This window comes from Thalassophryne amazonica, chromosome 14 (genome assembly GCF_902500255.1).
Source record: "Thalassophryne amazonica chromosome 14, fThaAma1.1, whole genome shotgun sequence".
Taxonomy (NCBI): domain Eukaryota; kingdom Metazoa; phylum Chordata; class Actinopteri; order Batrachoidiformes; family Batrachoididae; genus Thalassophryne; species Thalassophryne amazonica.
In genome coordinates this window covers 61,668,937-61,685,695 of record NC_047116.1, presented here as the reverse complement: position 1 = coordinate 61,685,695, position 16,759 = coordinate 61,668,937, and the positions used below count along the sequence as shown (strand labels likewise).

General features: G+C 45.3%; 1 protein-coding gene across 1 annotated transcript in view; it reads left to right on the top strand.

Annotated features, from left to right (window-relative positions):
- The window catches only part of cfap65 (cilia and flagella associated protein 65), a 106,644-nt gene that overhangs the window by 78,667 nt on the left and 11,218 nt on the right, over positions 1–16,759 (top strand). The window contains exons 22-27 of the mRNA XM_034186548.1: positions 4,722–4,812; positions 5,016–5,101; positions 5,316–5,382; positions 8,766–8,873; positions 9,018–9,209; positions 13,363–13,500. Coding sequence (XP_034042439.1) covers positions 4,722–4,812; positions 5,016–5,101; positions 5,316–5,382; positions 8,766–8,873; positions 9,018–9,209; positions 13,363–13,500 — 682 coding nt within the window. The remainder of the gene's footprint in view (positions 1–4,721; positions 4,813–5,015; positions 5,102–5,315; positions 5,383–8,765; positions 8,874–9,017; positions 9,210–13,362; positions 13,501–16,759) is intronic.

Sequence of the window (16,759 nt, the reverse complement as noted above, 5' to 3'; positions counted from 1 at the left end):
GAAAAGTATCAGACCTTTTTATTTTTATCAAAAACCATATGGATTTGAACCTTCGTGCGCATGCGTGAGCTTTTTCACGCCTGTCGGTTGCGTCATTCGCCTGTGAGCAGGCTTTGTGTGAACAGTGGGCCGCCCCTCTCGTCGTATTTTTATTGCGAATAAATGTCTGAACGATTTGAAGCTTTGCTGCATCAATTTTTTTCCAGAAACTGTGAGAGATCTCCAGGTGGACACCGTTCGGAAAATTAATATGGCTTTCAGGGACGATTTTATGGGGATTATACAGATTAAGGAGTGTTACTGCCACTTTAAGGACGGCCCACAAGTGCTGAGAGTGCGGTGCGCTCCCAGCACCGATCGACATGCTCAGACCCCGCTGAAACAACCAGATCATTTCCAACGTGAAGACTTTGTTGATCCGGGACCTCATCTGACTTTCACAAAAAGGCAGGAGACGTGGACATCAGCACTTTTTCGGCACATTCCTGTTGTGAAAAGTGTAGGAACACAGACCCACAACAGGGGGCGCAAATGAACGGACAATGGAATAAGCCGAAAATATAACAATTTAATGTTGTGAATGTGCACAACAGAGCAACAGACAACACAATTGAGATCAACAGTCAAATTAGTCACAGTGATGTGTGAGCAGGCTCGAGGATAGAAGACGCCCATCCAGAAAAGAGCCGGATCCCACACGCCTTCCACTCCACCGGATCTGAAGCAACCCTGGAGCCACCAAGCGCTGGGTCCCCAGGTGGCCACTGCCTCCGGCTGTCAGATCGGGTACTGCTGGCAGGAAGAACAGACAGGTGATGGTGGGTGCGTGAACGCCCAGCAAACAGTTCACTATAAAGGTGGAAAGCACCTCCACCTCTCAATCACAATGTTTACGTGCAGATCCTGTTGGCAAAGTACGTAGCCTCCAACCGAGGAGCGGAGTACGCCAACTCCCCACACACGACTACTCCGTACAAAACAGGAACGTCTGCAAAAATACTTGTACACACAGAAGCAAGGACGTCACTAATGTGATACTTCAGGCTGAGCGGTTTACCTGTTCGGTAGACGATTTCTCGGCAGTGAGGTGAAGATGCTGCTCGGTTCTTATGGAGGTGTGGATGATGATGATGAGTGACAGCTGGCGTTGTTGATGAGTGACAGCTGCCACTCCCGGTTGCTCCGGCGCCCTCTCGTGCCTGAAGCCCGCACTTCAGGCAGGGCGCCCTCTGGTGGTGGGCCAGCAGTACCTCCTCTTCAGCGGCCCACACAACACATTCCACTGTTACAGGAGTTTTTTTCATGGAAAGAAAGGCGGAGGGACGCGCCACGGAGCCGTTCATTATGCGGGACAAAACCACCTCGGTGTTGGTCTCACAGGACGGCTTTGAGATGGCTTTCAGATGGATTCCGGTTGCTTTTCAGTCATGTGATTATCCGATTGTGATTGTGCATGAGCTGGACATGCCCCAACATGTCCTGTGAGGCTTCATCATGGCGTTGCTTTGCGCCATGCGGCTCCACCGGGACACGCGGAACTCCTCCGCACGTCTGTCTTAATGTGCTGAAAAAGTGCTGATGTCCACGTCTTTTCACAATTCCTGTGCTAGTCAGACGACATACCGGATCAAGACAGCGTCCAGTTTAGAAATGAACGGCACATTCCACTGTTACAGGAGTTTTTGTCATGGAAAGAGGAGCGGCTCCACTGCGCGTCACGGTGGAGCCGCATGGCGTAAAGCAACGCCGTGATGAAGCCTTCCAGGACATGTTGGGCATGTCCAGCTCATGCACAATCACAATCGGATAATCACACGACTGAAAAGCAACCGGAATCCATCTGAAAGCCATCTCAAAGCCGTCCTGTGAGACCAACACCAAGGTGGTTTTGTCCCGCATAATGAACAGCTCCGTGGCACATCCCTCCGCTTTTCTTTCCATGAAAAAAACTCCTGTAACAGTGGAATGTGCCGAAAAAGTGCTGATGTCCATGTCTCCTGCCTTTTTGTGAAAGTCAGATGAGGTCCCGTATCAACAAAGCCTTCACGTTGGAAATGATCTGGTTGTTTCAGCGGGGTCTGAGCATGTCGATCGGCGCTGGGAGAACGCCACGCTCTCAGCAGTTGTGGGCCGTCCTTAAAGCAGCAGTAACACTCCTTAATCTGTGTAATCCCCATAAAATCTTCCCTGAAAGCCATATTAATTTTCTGAACGGTGTCCACCTGGAGGTCTCTCACAGTTTCTGGAAAAAAATTGATGCAGCAAAGCTCCAAATCGTTCAGACATTTATTCGCAATAAAAAAACGACGAGAGGGTGGACCAGTGCTCACACAAAGCCTGCTCACAGGCGAATGACACAACCGACAGGCGTGAAAAAACTCACGCATGCGCACGAAGGTTCAAGCTTGTCTGATGCAATCACACGTGATTCAAATCCATATGGTTTTTGAAAAAAATAAAAAGGTCCGATACTTTTCTAACAGACCTCGTATATACATTCATAGAAATGGAGAGACTGGAATGCCAACTCAAGATCTCATCCTTTGAGTTCTGTTTGTGTGCTTGCGGGGCTGAGATTTCATGTGGCTGGCACTGCGGGTGTTCACCAAACTGTTGGATGCTGAGTCAAGCAGTTCTCAGTCCGGCAACATGGGCTGCCTTGTTGGACGGATCTCAAAACACACTTTTTTCCCTCAGATAAAATAGTATTTAGAGTAAAAATAAATCATCCGTATTTACAGAATTGATTGAGTTAATTTTGTAAAATCAATATAAACACAGAAAGGTGAATATACCAATGATACACAGATGGTACAATAAAGCATAAAGGCTTATTTCCATTGTGGTCCTTGTGAGGCTAAAACTTGACAACATTGAGGAGCTCGATTAAACATGTACAGATTGCAAATACATAATAATCTCATCAATTAATGTAAGTAGCAATAAGTTTATATATTATTATTTACACTGGGATACCAATGAAATAAAGTAAGTACAAATTGAACAGAAAACAATATGATCTTAATAAATTAAATGTTGTGTGGGCCGCTGAAGAGGAGGTACTGCTGGCCACCACCAGACCACCACCAGGCGCCCTGCCTGAAGTGCGGGCTTCAGGCACGAGAGGGCGCATCCGCCCCAGGAGCAACCGGGAGTGGCAGTTGTCACTCATCATCAACGCCAGCTGTCACTCATCAACCACCACCACCATATAAGCCGGGCAGCTTCTCCACCTCACTGCCGAGATATCGACTACCCTGTAGGTAATACTCTCAGCCGTGTTTGGTGCCCAGCGCACATGATTCTCTTCTGAACTGTTTGCAGGTGTCCTGATTCTCACTACTTGAAGCTGGAGGCTGGGTTCGCGGATGGTGGAGGAGTGACGCCTTTCACTCCTCACTCCGAACTCCGATAAGTAGTGACTCAGACTCTGCATAACTGTGTTCTTGTTTCGGAGGTGCAGGTGTTTTTCCCACCAGAAAAAAGGAGAGACTTGTATTGTTGACTGTTTACTGGGTGTGTTTTCTCACACTCACCCTTAACTGTTTTTCTGCCTCCTGCCAGCAGTACCAGATCTGACAGCTGGAGACGGTGGCCACCTGGGGACTCAGGACTTGGCGACTCCGGCGTACTTCAGATCCGTTGGCAGTGGAAATCGTGTGGGACCCGACTCTTCTCTGGACAGACGTCTTCTATCCTCAAGCCTGCCCACACGTCACCTCTGTATATTGACTGATATCAAATTCTGTGATTGTCTGTATTTCGTTGTGCACATTCACAACATTAAATTGTTACCTTTTGGCTCATCTATTGACCGTTCATTTACGCCACCTGTTGTGGGTCTGTGTCACTACACTTTCCCAACATTAAAATAAATAGCACTTGTATCACTGTGGAAGTGTTGACGACAACAAATTTAGCACTACGTTTCAGACAAGAAAACAACAACAAATAGCTCTGAGATTCAGACTATAAAATAATGGAGTCAAAGATAAGCTAGTCTTTTGGACCAGAAATCACATAAAAAAACAAAAAAACAAATAAAAGGGTTTAGTTCCTCTTCCCTTCGCTGACTGAAGAAAATTGACTTTAGCTGTTTTTTTAAAACTTGACTTGTTGCGAATCGACTGCAAGATCTATATTTTATATAAGATATGTTTGATCTGAATAGTTCCCGACGTGTGGGATACGTGGGTTATATCTTGATCTTTCAACTTTCAACCTAACCAGTTGTTTGCAAACCTTCGCAGCAACAACAGTTTGACACCAACAAAGCATTTTCATTTTGAGAGCAGGGTGACTTTGCAAGCGATAATCGGGGCAGCTCCAAAATGTAAGGCTCAGTAAATTATTCAGATTAATTGATCAAAATATATGTTAATCTTTAACCTTATTTTGTGATGTTTGATATATCGTTGCTTCCCAGTAGAATATTGGAGTTTATAATACCTGTGAACGAAGCGCTGGCTGCAGAGCAAAGACTGGAAGTAAAGAACCCCAAGTCCTCTCGCGCATGTGCGGCGGCACAACCTCAGCCCCCGAGGTCAGAAGTTGGCATTCCATCTCTCTACTTCTATGATACATTGCATACACATTTTACACATTTTGCACTGATGGAGACTGTGGGTTTAGACTTGTGCAAGAGCTGAATATGTACCTTTCTTCTAACTGCATACATCTGTTTTAAGCTATCATTTTTGTATCCCTCTCCTTTCACCCAGGGCATTTTTGTTTCCAGGTGACCGGCAGATAGAGTTGGACTACTCCACAGAGACAGGAGAGTTCAGCAGCACTGAGCTGCACAAGACGAAGGTAAGTCATATCATATTGTAGTCGACATCATGAAACAATTTTATGGATTTCACATGTTACAGCGTGACTGAAACGCTGAAATTCTTTATAAATCTGAATGTGGCCTTCTAGGTTCAATTTAACACAAAAGGCAGTTTAACACTGTTTAACAAAGGCATAACACAGTCTTTATTTACTTTTTTGTTGTTGTTGTTAATTGACAGGTGCCGTACACCTGTCTCTTCAGTGTGTATCCACGCGCTGGTACTTTGTTGGCTGGTCAGAAGAAGGCAGTGGAATTCAAATACAGGTGTGAAGTACATTAGATGTTGTGCGTGTAGTGGATTAGGTTAGATGTCTGCAACTACTGTCCAGGAACAGAGAGAGCTGAGTTTTAAAATTACTTTTTTGTCATTGCGTCTTTGGCTGAATGTAACATTTTTAAGGCATGACGTTAGGCAGATGTCAGAGTCACAAATTAAGTTTGCTAACTGTACACTGTTTATTTATTTTTTCCTGCACAGCCACAGCTTTGTGGGAACCAATCGGCTTCCTGTCCTGTTTAAGTTTTCTCACAGCAGAGAAATTTTGGTAAGGCAAAATTGCAGATGAATGTGTTCCAGGGAAGGCAAAGATCAGAATCAAAATGCTGGCACTGAGCACACAGTGGAAGTGCTGTAGACACATTATTTATTATCAGCAGATTGATGAACAAAAGTTGAAAATCTTGGCTCTGCAGGAAGGTGATGTATCTTGCCGAAGAGCACACAGTGGAAAAAATGGACAGACTTGGGATTGACAGCAGACGAACTGACAAACTGAAACCCAAGGTTTTATAAAGTGTGACCAACCAAACAACCCGAAACAGGTGTGCAAATGAGAACACTGTCCAGGTGTGTAGAGACGGAAGAGAAAATGCACGCTCACAGTCAAAGAGAGACAGACAGGGTGATCAGAACTAAAGCAGCACTCTACAACGGAGAGTACGCTGGTGCAGGTGTAAAGTGAATGGATATCTTGTCAATACTAAGAGAAAATAAACACAAAAAGGATTAAAAAGGAAACAAACAATGCAGTAAAGGCCGGTACTGTTACAAAATGTAAGTGAGGCTTGTACCGATGCTTATTTATACATTGTCAATTCTCTTGTTTTACATAAACATTGGAGCTGTTTCAGAGATGAAGAAGTGGAGTTAATTAAAACTACAGTGTGCAGGATTTAGGGTTATTTATTAGTACAAATGGAATATAACATTCACATCCATCTGTTCATTAGTGTGTTATTGCCTGCAGCGAGAAATCAGTGTGTTTGTATAAGATGAGAAGGAGGTCTTCATAGCCATATGAAAGCAGGTTACCTCATAGAGGCTGCCATGTTTCAGTTCCAGTGCCAGGTTGATACAGTAGCCCAAAAGGGACATACTCTGGGTTTTGCTTTATTACAGCACACACACACAAAAGGAATCAGTGGTTGCTCCCCCATACATTTTCAACTGGTTGCTATTGCAGGCTAACATGTTATGACCTATTATTTATAATGAGAAGGCATAGCAGCATGAATTCCTGTTGACAAAGATGCAGAAATGTGAAATTAAACAAAATTAGGACCGGTGTTGCAGGCTGAACGGTCTGCCTTGCCTCCACTGCGCATGCTTCATTTCGAAGCTCTGAGACAGAGTCTCTTCACCCAAAGTGATCAAATGGATTCATGGGATTATTAACCATCAGATAACATTGCTTGGGACTCCAGCGAGGGCGGTTGCATCGCCTCTTCTCTCCTCTATCTCTGCTCCAACCTTCAATCCCCTACTTCAGCAGACTGTGAATTCTTCAAACTATATTGGATTAACCATGGAATTGATCAGCTGGTCTCTGAACACTATTGACACCATTTTTTCAACAAGGAAATCAGGGACGGGGGGCCCTGCATGGCCAGATGGAACCTACCCTGCGGGCTATGTTCTTGACTCCTGGGAGACATGGCGTGTCACATGCTTTGTGCTATTCTCTGTGGAGGACGTCAAGGATTTATTTATATTTGGTTTTATTGTAGGAGGACTGGTACTTATTGGTTTATGTGCTGCCCTGACCTACCAGAGAATTGGCAAGATGGCTGCCACCAGAACCATGACCCCTCACCTGTCCATCATGATTAATGAATTGGGCAGCGCAATACATTCTCAGACTGTGTTAACCCTTGAACTCAGACGCAAATTGGATAACATCTTGGAACAAATGCATGCCTTGCAAAGGAAGACCAGGGAATATTCATAATTGGATCTGGTTGTTCATGTGAGCTGTAAAGGTGTTTTTCACTGCTCAACCATAAACATGGCAGGCTTATCAACCTCTGAAGATCAAAACCCCCCGTTATTTTCCTTCCAGAAGATTTCTACGGCCTTGGTGAACCTTTCGGCTGCCTTCTTTCTTATGTTCTACAACTCCAGCACACACGGACAGAAACTGACTCATTTGCCACTCACACATGAACAGAGACTGAAAGCATGCTCCCACCCCCCTCCACCCTCTCCTGCCCCCATCCACCACCCCATTTCGGCCCCCGCTCAAGCCACTCTCTTCCCTCTCCGGGGTGCTTTGCAGTTTAAGCTGCTGTAGCTTCCCCCCCCCCCCCACACACACACATACACACACACACACACACACTCACATCTCCTCAATTCGGAAAATGGACTGTTTCAAAGTTTAGTGCACGTAAACAATGTCAAATGTATATGTGTTGTCTTTAATTCTGATGTGTGCCATTATTACAGTAAACAAGTAAAGTGGATTAATTGCTGTATCTTATCTGTGGTAATTGGAGTGTGGACGTAATCTCGTTGTTGTTGCACTCGTGTAATGACAATGACAATAAACCTTATCCATCCATCCATCCATAACAAGGTAAAACCTTTAGTCATTCTAAAGTCAGTTTTAAGCAGAAACGAGGCGAAACTTGGTGACGCTTTGAAATGACCGACGCGCGGTCATTTCAAAGCTAGTAGCTCGTGTAGCTGCGGCACTCTGATCGCTTCCTCTGTCTTTTATGATGAAATAATGCTGAATTTATGTGGAAATGCTTAAGCTTCAGATACCTGTCACTGAGATAGATGATGACTGGAGTGCCATTTTAAGCATAAATGAGGTGATAATCGGTGAACCGCAGCTAATGGTGCATGCGGAGTGAAGGCAAGGTGGACCGATTTTTAGGGGCGACTGTTCAGTCAGTGGCACTGGCACCGTAATGCATTGTCCAACCTCACCACTTTTGTTGTTGTCCATTCAGTTGCTCCCGTTTTGTTCGGGGTTGCCACAGGGGATACAGCCAGATCCGCATTGGCATTTGGCACAGGTTTTACACCGGATGGCCTTCCTGACGCGACTCCAGTTTCACCTGGAGAAACACACAGCCAAAGAGGTCTCCCATCCAAGTATCAACCAGGCCCCACACTGCTTCGCTTTTGAAATCTGACGGGATCAAGCTTACACAGAGCAGATCAGCTGCTCAAACCTCACCACTGTATGGCAGCAAATCATACTGCAGCTTTATGTTAGAGGGCTTATGTTCAGCAGCTTTTATAGAAAACTCAAAGTCATCAGTTGTCTTAAAAACATATTAAATTTGAAGCCTAAAGTATCCCAATAACAATGAGATAAAGTCTCCTAAATAAAAGTAAGTAAAATTTGAGGTAATGAAAAAATGATGCATTTTTGTGCCTGTTTCTTGAAATGGAAACTGATATGTTTTTCCATTTCAGACATAGGTTTTGCACACAGCAGACCCTTTCTACACTCATTGTCAGTATTGTGGGAGTTTGGCAACAATTAACATGGAACCCTAATATGTAAATGTAGAAGCTAGATAAAAACAGATTTTAAAATATGACCTATTTAATACTGGTCAAATAGGTTTTGTGAATTCTTTGTAGTTGTTTTTTGTTTCTTTTTTAAACTGTGTATTATGTTTATGTGTGCAGCTGAGCTTCCAGGGGGTGACAGTGGAAAGAGACAGACCATATCTCCACTCTGTCTCCAGCCGGCATGTCTTCACCTCTGTGAACATTGGGGAAAGTCCTCCCAGACAGGTGTGTATTTAATTTAGTGAAGACCAACTTTAGTGGAATGAAGCACATTTTTTACTGAAGTAAAATCCAGAATCTGCTCTGTAACATCATAATTCAGATATGTATATACATATGTATGTGTTTGTATGGTTGTGTGGCCTGCAGATGTATGAAGTATACAATGCTGGTGCAGTTCCAGTCCGTTATAAAGTGGACATGACTCCCATGATACAGCTGCAGGCTGACAACTTTAACCATCCAGTGTTATGCTGCCTCAACCCAGAGGGCGAGGTCCAACCTGGGAGGACTGCCACACTGGAATGGATCTTCTCTCCTTTGGAGGCTAAGATGTACCAAGTAAGGAATGTGTCATACCCTGTCTTATTACCACATTACTCAGCCAAAAATCTGAGGGCTAATAGAGGCATGGAGTAGTTAGCTTTGTGGTGAGCTTCTGCAGAGTTGTGTTGTTTTGTTACCTGGCACTCTTGCTGATTTTAGTGAGTAAACATAGTTTTGAGGCATTTCATTATCTACCAGTTTCTGTTCTGATCATTCCAATGCCCTGTTAAGTCTAATAAAGGAGGCAAACACCATTCAGACACACTTGCGGCCTATCACCCACAGTGGCTCACCATCCTGGCTAATGAGGCTCAGCGCGCTCCTGCTATCAATGTCGCCACGCTTAAAACCAAGCTCCTCTCTGCTCTCTGCGAAGATGTCACCACTATATTTTAAAGAGAGCTTCAGGCTGTCCTCAGTGACAACCTTTCATATGAATTGCTTGCTTACAAAAATAAATTGTCCTCCAACTTAGGGTGACCAAACATCCTGTTTTCCCGTGACATGTCCTGTTTTCTCGTCCTGTCCTGGCTGTTCTGGGTTTTTATTAGAAAGTGATGAAAATGTCCTGGTTTTCAGCGGCATGGTGGCTTGGTTGTTAGCACTGGTGCCTCACAGCAAGAAGGTCGTGGGATCGCTTCCCGCCCTTTCTGTGTGGAGTTTGCATGTTCTCCCTGTGTCTGTGTGGGTTTCCTCCGGGCACTCCGGTTTCCTCCCACAATCAAAAACATGCTTATTTAGGGTCTGCGCCTTTCCTGGCCAAGGAAGCATCTCTACATCTGGAGTTGGTCCCCAGGCGCCGGACTGTGGCTGTCCACTGCTCCTAGTGGTTGGATTGTGTTTAACTGTAATTAGGATGGATTAAACGCAGAGGACAAATTTCTTTGTATGTATATATGTACAGTGACAGTAAAGGGTCTGTTCTCTTGTTTTGCATCTTTGAGTAAACTTTGAGCATCATTTGCGTATCTCATTGCTGGGCCAAGTGCCCTGATTTTTGGTAATCAAAATATGATTACCCTACTCCAACGTCTCCACTATCCAGCTTAGCTTCAAGGGGCGAAAAGGACCCATGGCTGAAATGGAGCAGTTCCTGTCTACCTGTACAGATGACATCGTAAGCCTTCAAACCAAAGTGGTACATTTGACCAAACCAGTAGCAAAGTTGGAAGATAAATGTGAGAATTTGGAGTCCAGATCTTGACATCATAATATCCATATTGTTGGTGTTCCAGAGGATGACCTGGCTTCGACATCAACGGCTAATGTTTTGAAACCGCTAACTGAAGCTTTTGCTCTCGTGGAAGAGCCTGTTGCAGTTGACAACCCAGAGTGTGAGAATTAGGACTCAAATTGCAAAGAACAGGCTGTGATAAGCAGGCACTGGAGAGCAGAGGCAGGAGCTCAGAGCTGGATTGCAGTCCAGGATGTAGAGAGAGCCAGAGAGTTTGTAATGAGGAACCATAAATGGTTGGACAGGTCAAGGCAGCCACGACGGAGCTGACGGGTGGCAAGTGACCTGAGGAAAGACAGTAGAACAGGTAGTCCAGGCTAGGAGTCAAAGGAACAGAGGAAAATGAATGGAGCCAAGATACCCTGCAGGTAAACTGAGTTTCTGGTGTCTGATGAGTGGAAAAGTCAGGGTATAAATACAGGTGCTGCTGATGAGGAACAGGTGAGACCAATCAGCTGCATGATGTGGCATCTGGAAGACACAGGAGGGGAGGAGGGAGAGAGTAGACCAAGACAGCACAACAGAGCCACTGCTGTACAGAGCCCACCAGGTTCCCATTCCCAAACCCAAACCAGGTGAACAGTCCCGTGCCATAATAGCGAGACCCCAATGAGGATGACGAGCATGCAGATGAGCTTCCCTGAGATGGTTTCTGACAGTTTGTGTGGAAATTATTTGGTTCTGCAAACTAATTGCTGCAGCAGCTGTCCGGGTGACTGGTCTCAGATGATCCTGGAGGATGATCTGGCTCTCAGCACAGGATCTCCACAGGGCTGTGTCCTTTCCCCTCTGCTCTTCTCCCTGTACACGAACTGCTGCACCTCCAGCCACGACTCTGTAAAGCTCATCAAATTTGCGGACGACACCACCCTCATCGGACTCATTTCGGATGGGGATGAGTCTGCCTACAGGAGGGAGGTGGACCGGCTGGTGACCTGGTGCAGCAGCAACAACTTGGAGCTCAACGCCCAGAAAACAGTGGAGATGATCGTGGACTTCAGGAAAGCCACAACCCCCCGCCCTCCCTCGCCCTCACCAACAGCCCCATCACCACTGTGGACTGTCACTGCTTCCTCGGCACCACCATCACCCAGGACCTCAAGTGGGAGTCAACCGGCCCAGCAGAGGATGTACTTCCTGCGGCAGCTGAAGAAGGCCAAGCTGCCTGTCCAGCTGATGGTGCAGTTCTACACGGCCATCATCGAGTCCATCCTCTGCTCCTCCATGACGGTGTGGTACTCCGGGGCCACAGCCAGGGACAGACACAGACTGCAGCGCATTATGGCCTCTGCTGAGAAGGTGATCGGCTGTAGCCTTCCATCTCTCCATGACCTGCACGTCTCCAGGACTCTGGGCCGAGCAGGTCGGATCACAGCTGACCCTTCTCACTCTGCACATGGTTTATTCGAACCACTCCCCTCGGGCAGGAGGTTACGGTCCATCCGGATCAGAACCTCCCGCTATAAGAACAGTTTCTTCCCCTTTGCCGTTAAACTCATGAACACTTCATAACTCAGTCACCTTAACCTTAACTCTGTCACTTTATCATTTTATCACGGGTCACTTTAGACAATGTACTCTGGTTTTTAATTGCACTCCTCCCACTGCACTGTTGTTCTGTTTGTGTCATTGTACATAGCCTTTCATATTTCATATTTCTATTTCATATTTTATCTTATTTTAGCACATATTTTATCTTAAATGGTAAATGGTAAATGGACTGCATTTATATAGCGCTTTTCCATCTGAATCAGACGCTCAAAGCTCTTTACAATTATGCCTCACATTCACCCCGATGTCAGGGTGCTGCCATACAAGGCGCTCACTACACACCGGGAGCAATAGGGGATTAAAGGCCTTGCCCAAGGGCCCTTAGTGATTTTCCAGTCAGGTGGGGATTTGAACCCATGATCTTCTGGACTCAAGCCCAACACCTTAGCCACTAGACCATCACCTCCCCATCTTAGCATTTTATATTGCTCTTTGTTTAATGTTGCACCATCATACCAAAGCAAATTCCTAGTCTGTGAATCCTGTTCATTGGCAATGGCAATAAACTTCTTCTGAGTTCTCTCCTTGCAATTTGAGTCACATGTTTTTCTTTTGGCCCAGACTTTATAAATTTTGGAGTGATTTCTTTTTGACTTTATCTAAGGGTACTCAGATACAGTTGGACCCTGTCATTGCTATATTTGAGGTTCCATCTGTTCCCCTCAAGATGCCCTCCTTGCAGTATGAAATACTTGCTTTTACTTCCCTTTTGGAGAGACGTCTTATCCTACACCTCTGGAATTCACCCAACCCTCCACCTAATTTTTTTATGGCTTAAGGATCTTCTGTCATTTCTTCATGTAGAAAAGATGTCTTTAACTATTAAAGTTTGTTCCAGAGTTTTTCACAACTGAAATCCTTTCATCAATTACTTCAAACCATTACCAACTCAGAGTTCAGATTAACTTTCATTTGTATGATTCCTATACTCAGTGGATTACGTTCGTAATTTTGCACTTTTTTAAAATCCCTCTACTTTTTAAAAAATTCATTAATTCTTTCTTTTCATTCATTTGTCCATTTTTTGCAGAGAAGCTGGTCACGGTTTTGTACATTTTGTTCTGTTCTGGGGGAAAAAATGCACAAAATAAAAATTACAATCTAATGTTTTGACTTGATACTATGTTTGTTTTCTTCAAAAAAAAAAAAAAAAAAACCCAAAAAAACAAACAAACAAACAGTTAGTTTAACTGATATTGTTGGTTTTTACTTAAGGCACTAGACTGTCATCATTGAACAATTTTCTGTTTTGCCATCACTTTGATCAAGCTCAAAAGCAGCAGGGAGCATATTATAAGAGCCAGTGATAGAATATTATGTCACAAATTGTCCATTAGTGAGGTTTTGTGTGTGTGTGTGTGTCTTTATTTTGTGTTTTTCCAGATGAACATTCCTATCCATACTGTGGGTGGGGACTCCATGCTGGTGAGGTTTGAGGGATGCGGGTTGTCAGACATATGTAATATCAGTGATACTAAGCTGTCTGCACCCTGTATCCAGAGGACGTCTTTCCCAGGACAGGTAAGACCTCATTGAATACACTGATGGAAGCAAAGTACAACTGCAGAAACAAGTTTACATGCACCTTGATTAAAAACACTCAAGCTTAGAATGGGTACACTCAAGCTAAGGATGGGGACCATACAGACTAGGGGTACAATGGATCACAAATCCCATGGTTTAAATGAGCCAATAAAGGGGAGATAAGTATAAATTTGTGTTAAAAGGCATGAAGAATCTCTTTTTTTTGTTTTTTCCTGGAGCTCAGTGAACTCAGCCACTGACTGCACTATATTACTTCACGGATTCTCAACAACTTTGCACCACAGATACATATTAGGCCATGGAAGACTCCATTAAATTTTGGAGGTGATCTTGATCTAGATTTTGGCTCAGGTTTCACTTTATAGACTTTTAAGGATTACATCAAAAGTATTTCACGGATTTTCACCAAATTTGCACCATAGATAGATATTAGGGCATGGAAGACTCCACTGAATTTCGAAGGTGATCTGGATCCGTATTCTGGATCAAGATTTCACTTTATATAGGCTTTGAAGGATGACATCAAAACTACTAATTAAACTTTTGTCTTAAAGGTGCCAATTAGTCCTTTATTTACAGAGGGATTCATTTTAATTAAAAAAAAAAAAATTAAATCTATATTGTAACTATTCTTCTTAAATAACTGTATATGGAAGTAGACATTCCAACAGGTGTTATGTGTCGGACGCAGGACGGAGAACCGACCAGCGTTTGAAGGACCCAGTATGAAATAAGCAGAGCACGGTACAAAGGATAACTGAATTTAATAACATAACAGTGATGTGATAAATACAACAAATGAGTGCGCGGTCTGGTGAGGTGGTAATACGGTGCGCTCCAGGCAGCACAAACGGTCCGGAGCCAGAAATAGTTCGGACCCAAGGACCCCGCCAACACCCCCCAGGTGGCCGCGACAAACCAAGTCTGTGAAAGAAGAAACCATCATGTGAGTCCACACTCCACACACAGAGAGACCACTCAAAGGTGTACATAAACAGCAAACACTTCCTGGCTTAATCACTAATCAGCTTCCCACCCTGCAGGCATGGAACACCCAGTTCACATTCTCAACTGCAGTGGAAGCTGATTAAACGACTAACATAACAGCTCAATATAATAAGGTGTGAGGGACACCACATTTACTGACTGTACTAATGTTAGTCACAAAACCTAATGTACCTCAGGAAGTGTGCTGACGAGCGTGAGACCTCACCCCCTCCTCTTTCACAGACCATAGCATCAAACCTGGACGGTCTCTGCATCCATGATGATGAGATGGCTCTCAAGACGACGATCTCACCCGTCTGGTCACAAGGTCGAGTCTCTGGCAAATACACACTGTGTACTCCAGACTTAAATGCCACCATGCTCCAATCCATATAGATGCACCACAGCTGTGAGTCCTGACGAGCTGCACATGATCAGCCTCAGGTGATCAGGGTGAGGTCCTGATAACTCAGCCACACAGCCACTCAGTCCTAAACGCGTGCCACCTGGAAGGAAAAACAAAAGACAGAAACAGAAGACAGCCAGGCACCCCCAGCCATACAACAGCACCCCACCCTCACGGGAAGCCTCCCAGCGACCACACAAACCTGGCCCAGGAGAAACACCCCCCTCCAGGGACCATGGCTGGAAACCGTATCTGCATTCATCTTCCAACAGAATCTTCATCTAACAGAACGGTTGACGTCTTCTCCTCTGACTGCATCTTTGCCTCTGTTTCTGTCAGTCAATTTGCACAGGTGTGGCCAGGAGTTCTTGAACCTGTGCGGTCAGCCTTTGTCCAACCATGTTTAAAGTCTGATTAGTCACAAAACAAAAAAGACAAACACAAACAACCAAACCACCCCCCCCCCTCCCCAGAGGACCGTCCCATCAAACTCCGGGAAGAGGAGAAAAGAAAAACAACCCAAACTTAAGCTTACAAATAAAAATCGCTAACACCCAACGACGACATGTAGGGACCAACACCCCCCAGAGGACATCCCGCCAGCTCCAGGAGTAATAACCACAGCCAAGGTCCCTCTGGGATCCAAAGTCACCCACGGGGACTCCCAGCGCCTCCCAGAGGACCGTTCCATCAAACCCCAGGAGACGCCCCCCCCTCATGACCAACGGACCCAGCCCCGGCCGTCTATGGCTAGATGGACCCACAGCCCTTTCCCCCCCAGAGGACACCACAGTCACACCCTGAGGGCGGAAACTGGGGGGGAAAAACAAAAGGAAAAAAAAAAACATACAAACAAAACAACCCCAACCCCACCCCCTCGGTGCAGTGGAAACTGGAAGCACGTCCAGCGTCGCCAACCATGACTATACCCCAGAAGTCAACCGGGAGGAGTGGAACAGCGGTAATGGCAGATGGCACAAAACGGCGCCACCCCTCCGACTTCCAAACCAGCCACCAGCTGCGGGTATATTCCACTGCCCCAAACCTCAGTCACGCCAATGGCAGACGGCTCAAAGGCGCGCTGAAGCCGGAGGTGGAACAGGGAATCAACAAAAAAAACAACAACACCCCGAACCCCACCCCCCTCCCAGGTGCAGAGGTTACCTGGGAAACGCCCAGCATAACCAAACTGCACCACTCCAGCAACGCCAACAACCTACGGCTCACACGGCTGGAGCCAGAGGAGAAGAGAGGGAATAAAAAAAAAAAATACCCCAAACCCCCCTCCCGGGTGCAGAGGTTACCTGGGAAACGCCCAGCACAACCAAACTGCACCACTCCAGCAACGCCGACACGTACGGCACACACGGCTGGAGCCAGAGGAGAAGAGAGGGCACAACAAAAACAAAAAAAAAGAAAAAAGAAAAAACAACCCAATTACCCCCCCCCCCCCCATCACCCCCCAGAGGACCGTCCCATCAACTCTGGGAGGTGAAACCAAAAGAAATAAAAAGAAAGACTAACAGACTAACATAAAGTTAACTGGGTCCTTTTGATGCTCCAGACAGCCTGCAAGGGCACGACCCCAGAACACTAATAGTGTAAAAAAATCTCACCCAAAAACCAACTCAAAAAACACCCACAAAAAATGAACCAACACAAAACTAATCAGTGACTTATACCGTTAAGCTCAAACAAATGGAACACACCTGTTCCACCTTAAGAGCATTAACGGTAATGTGTCTCAGTCACCAACAGAGGGAGCCAAAGTGCTAAAAATAAAAACCCCTTTGGTAACAGAGAAAAACAACTCATGCTGCTTTTCCTGTGCGCAGCTGTGTG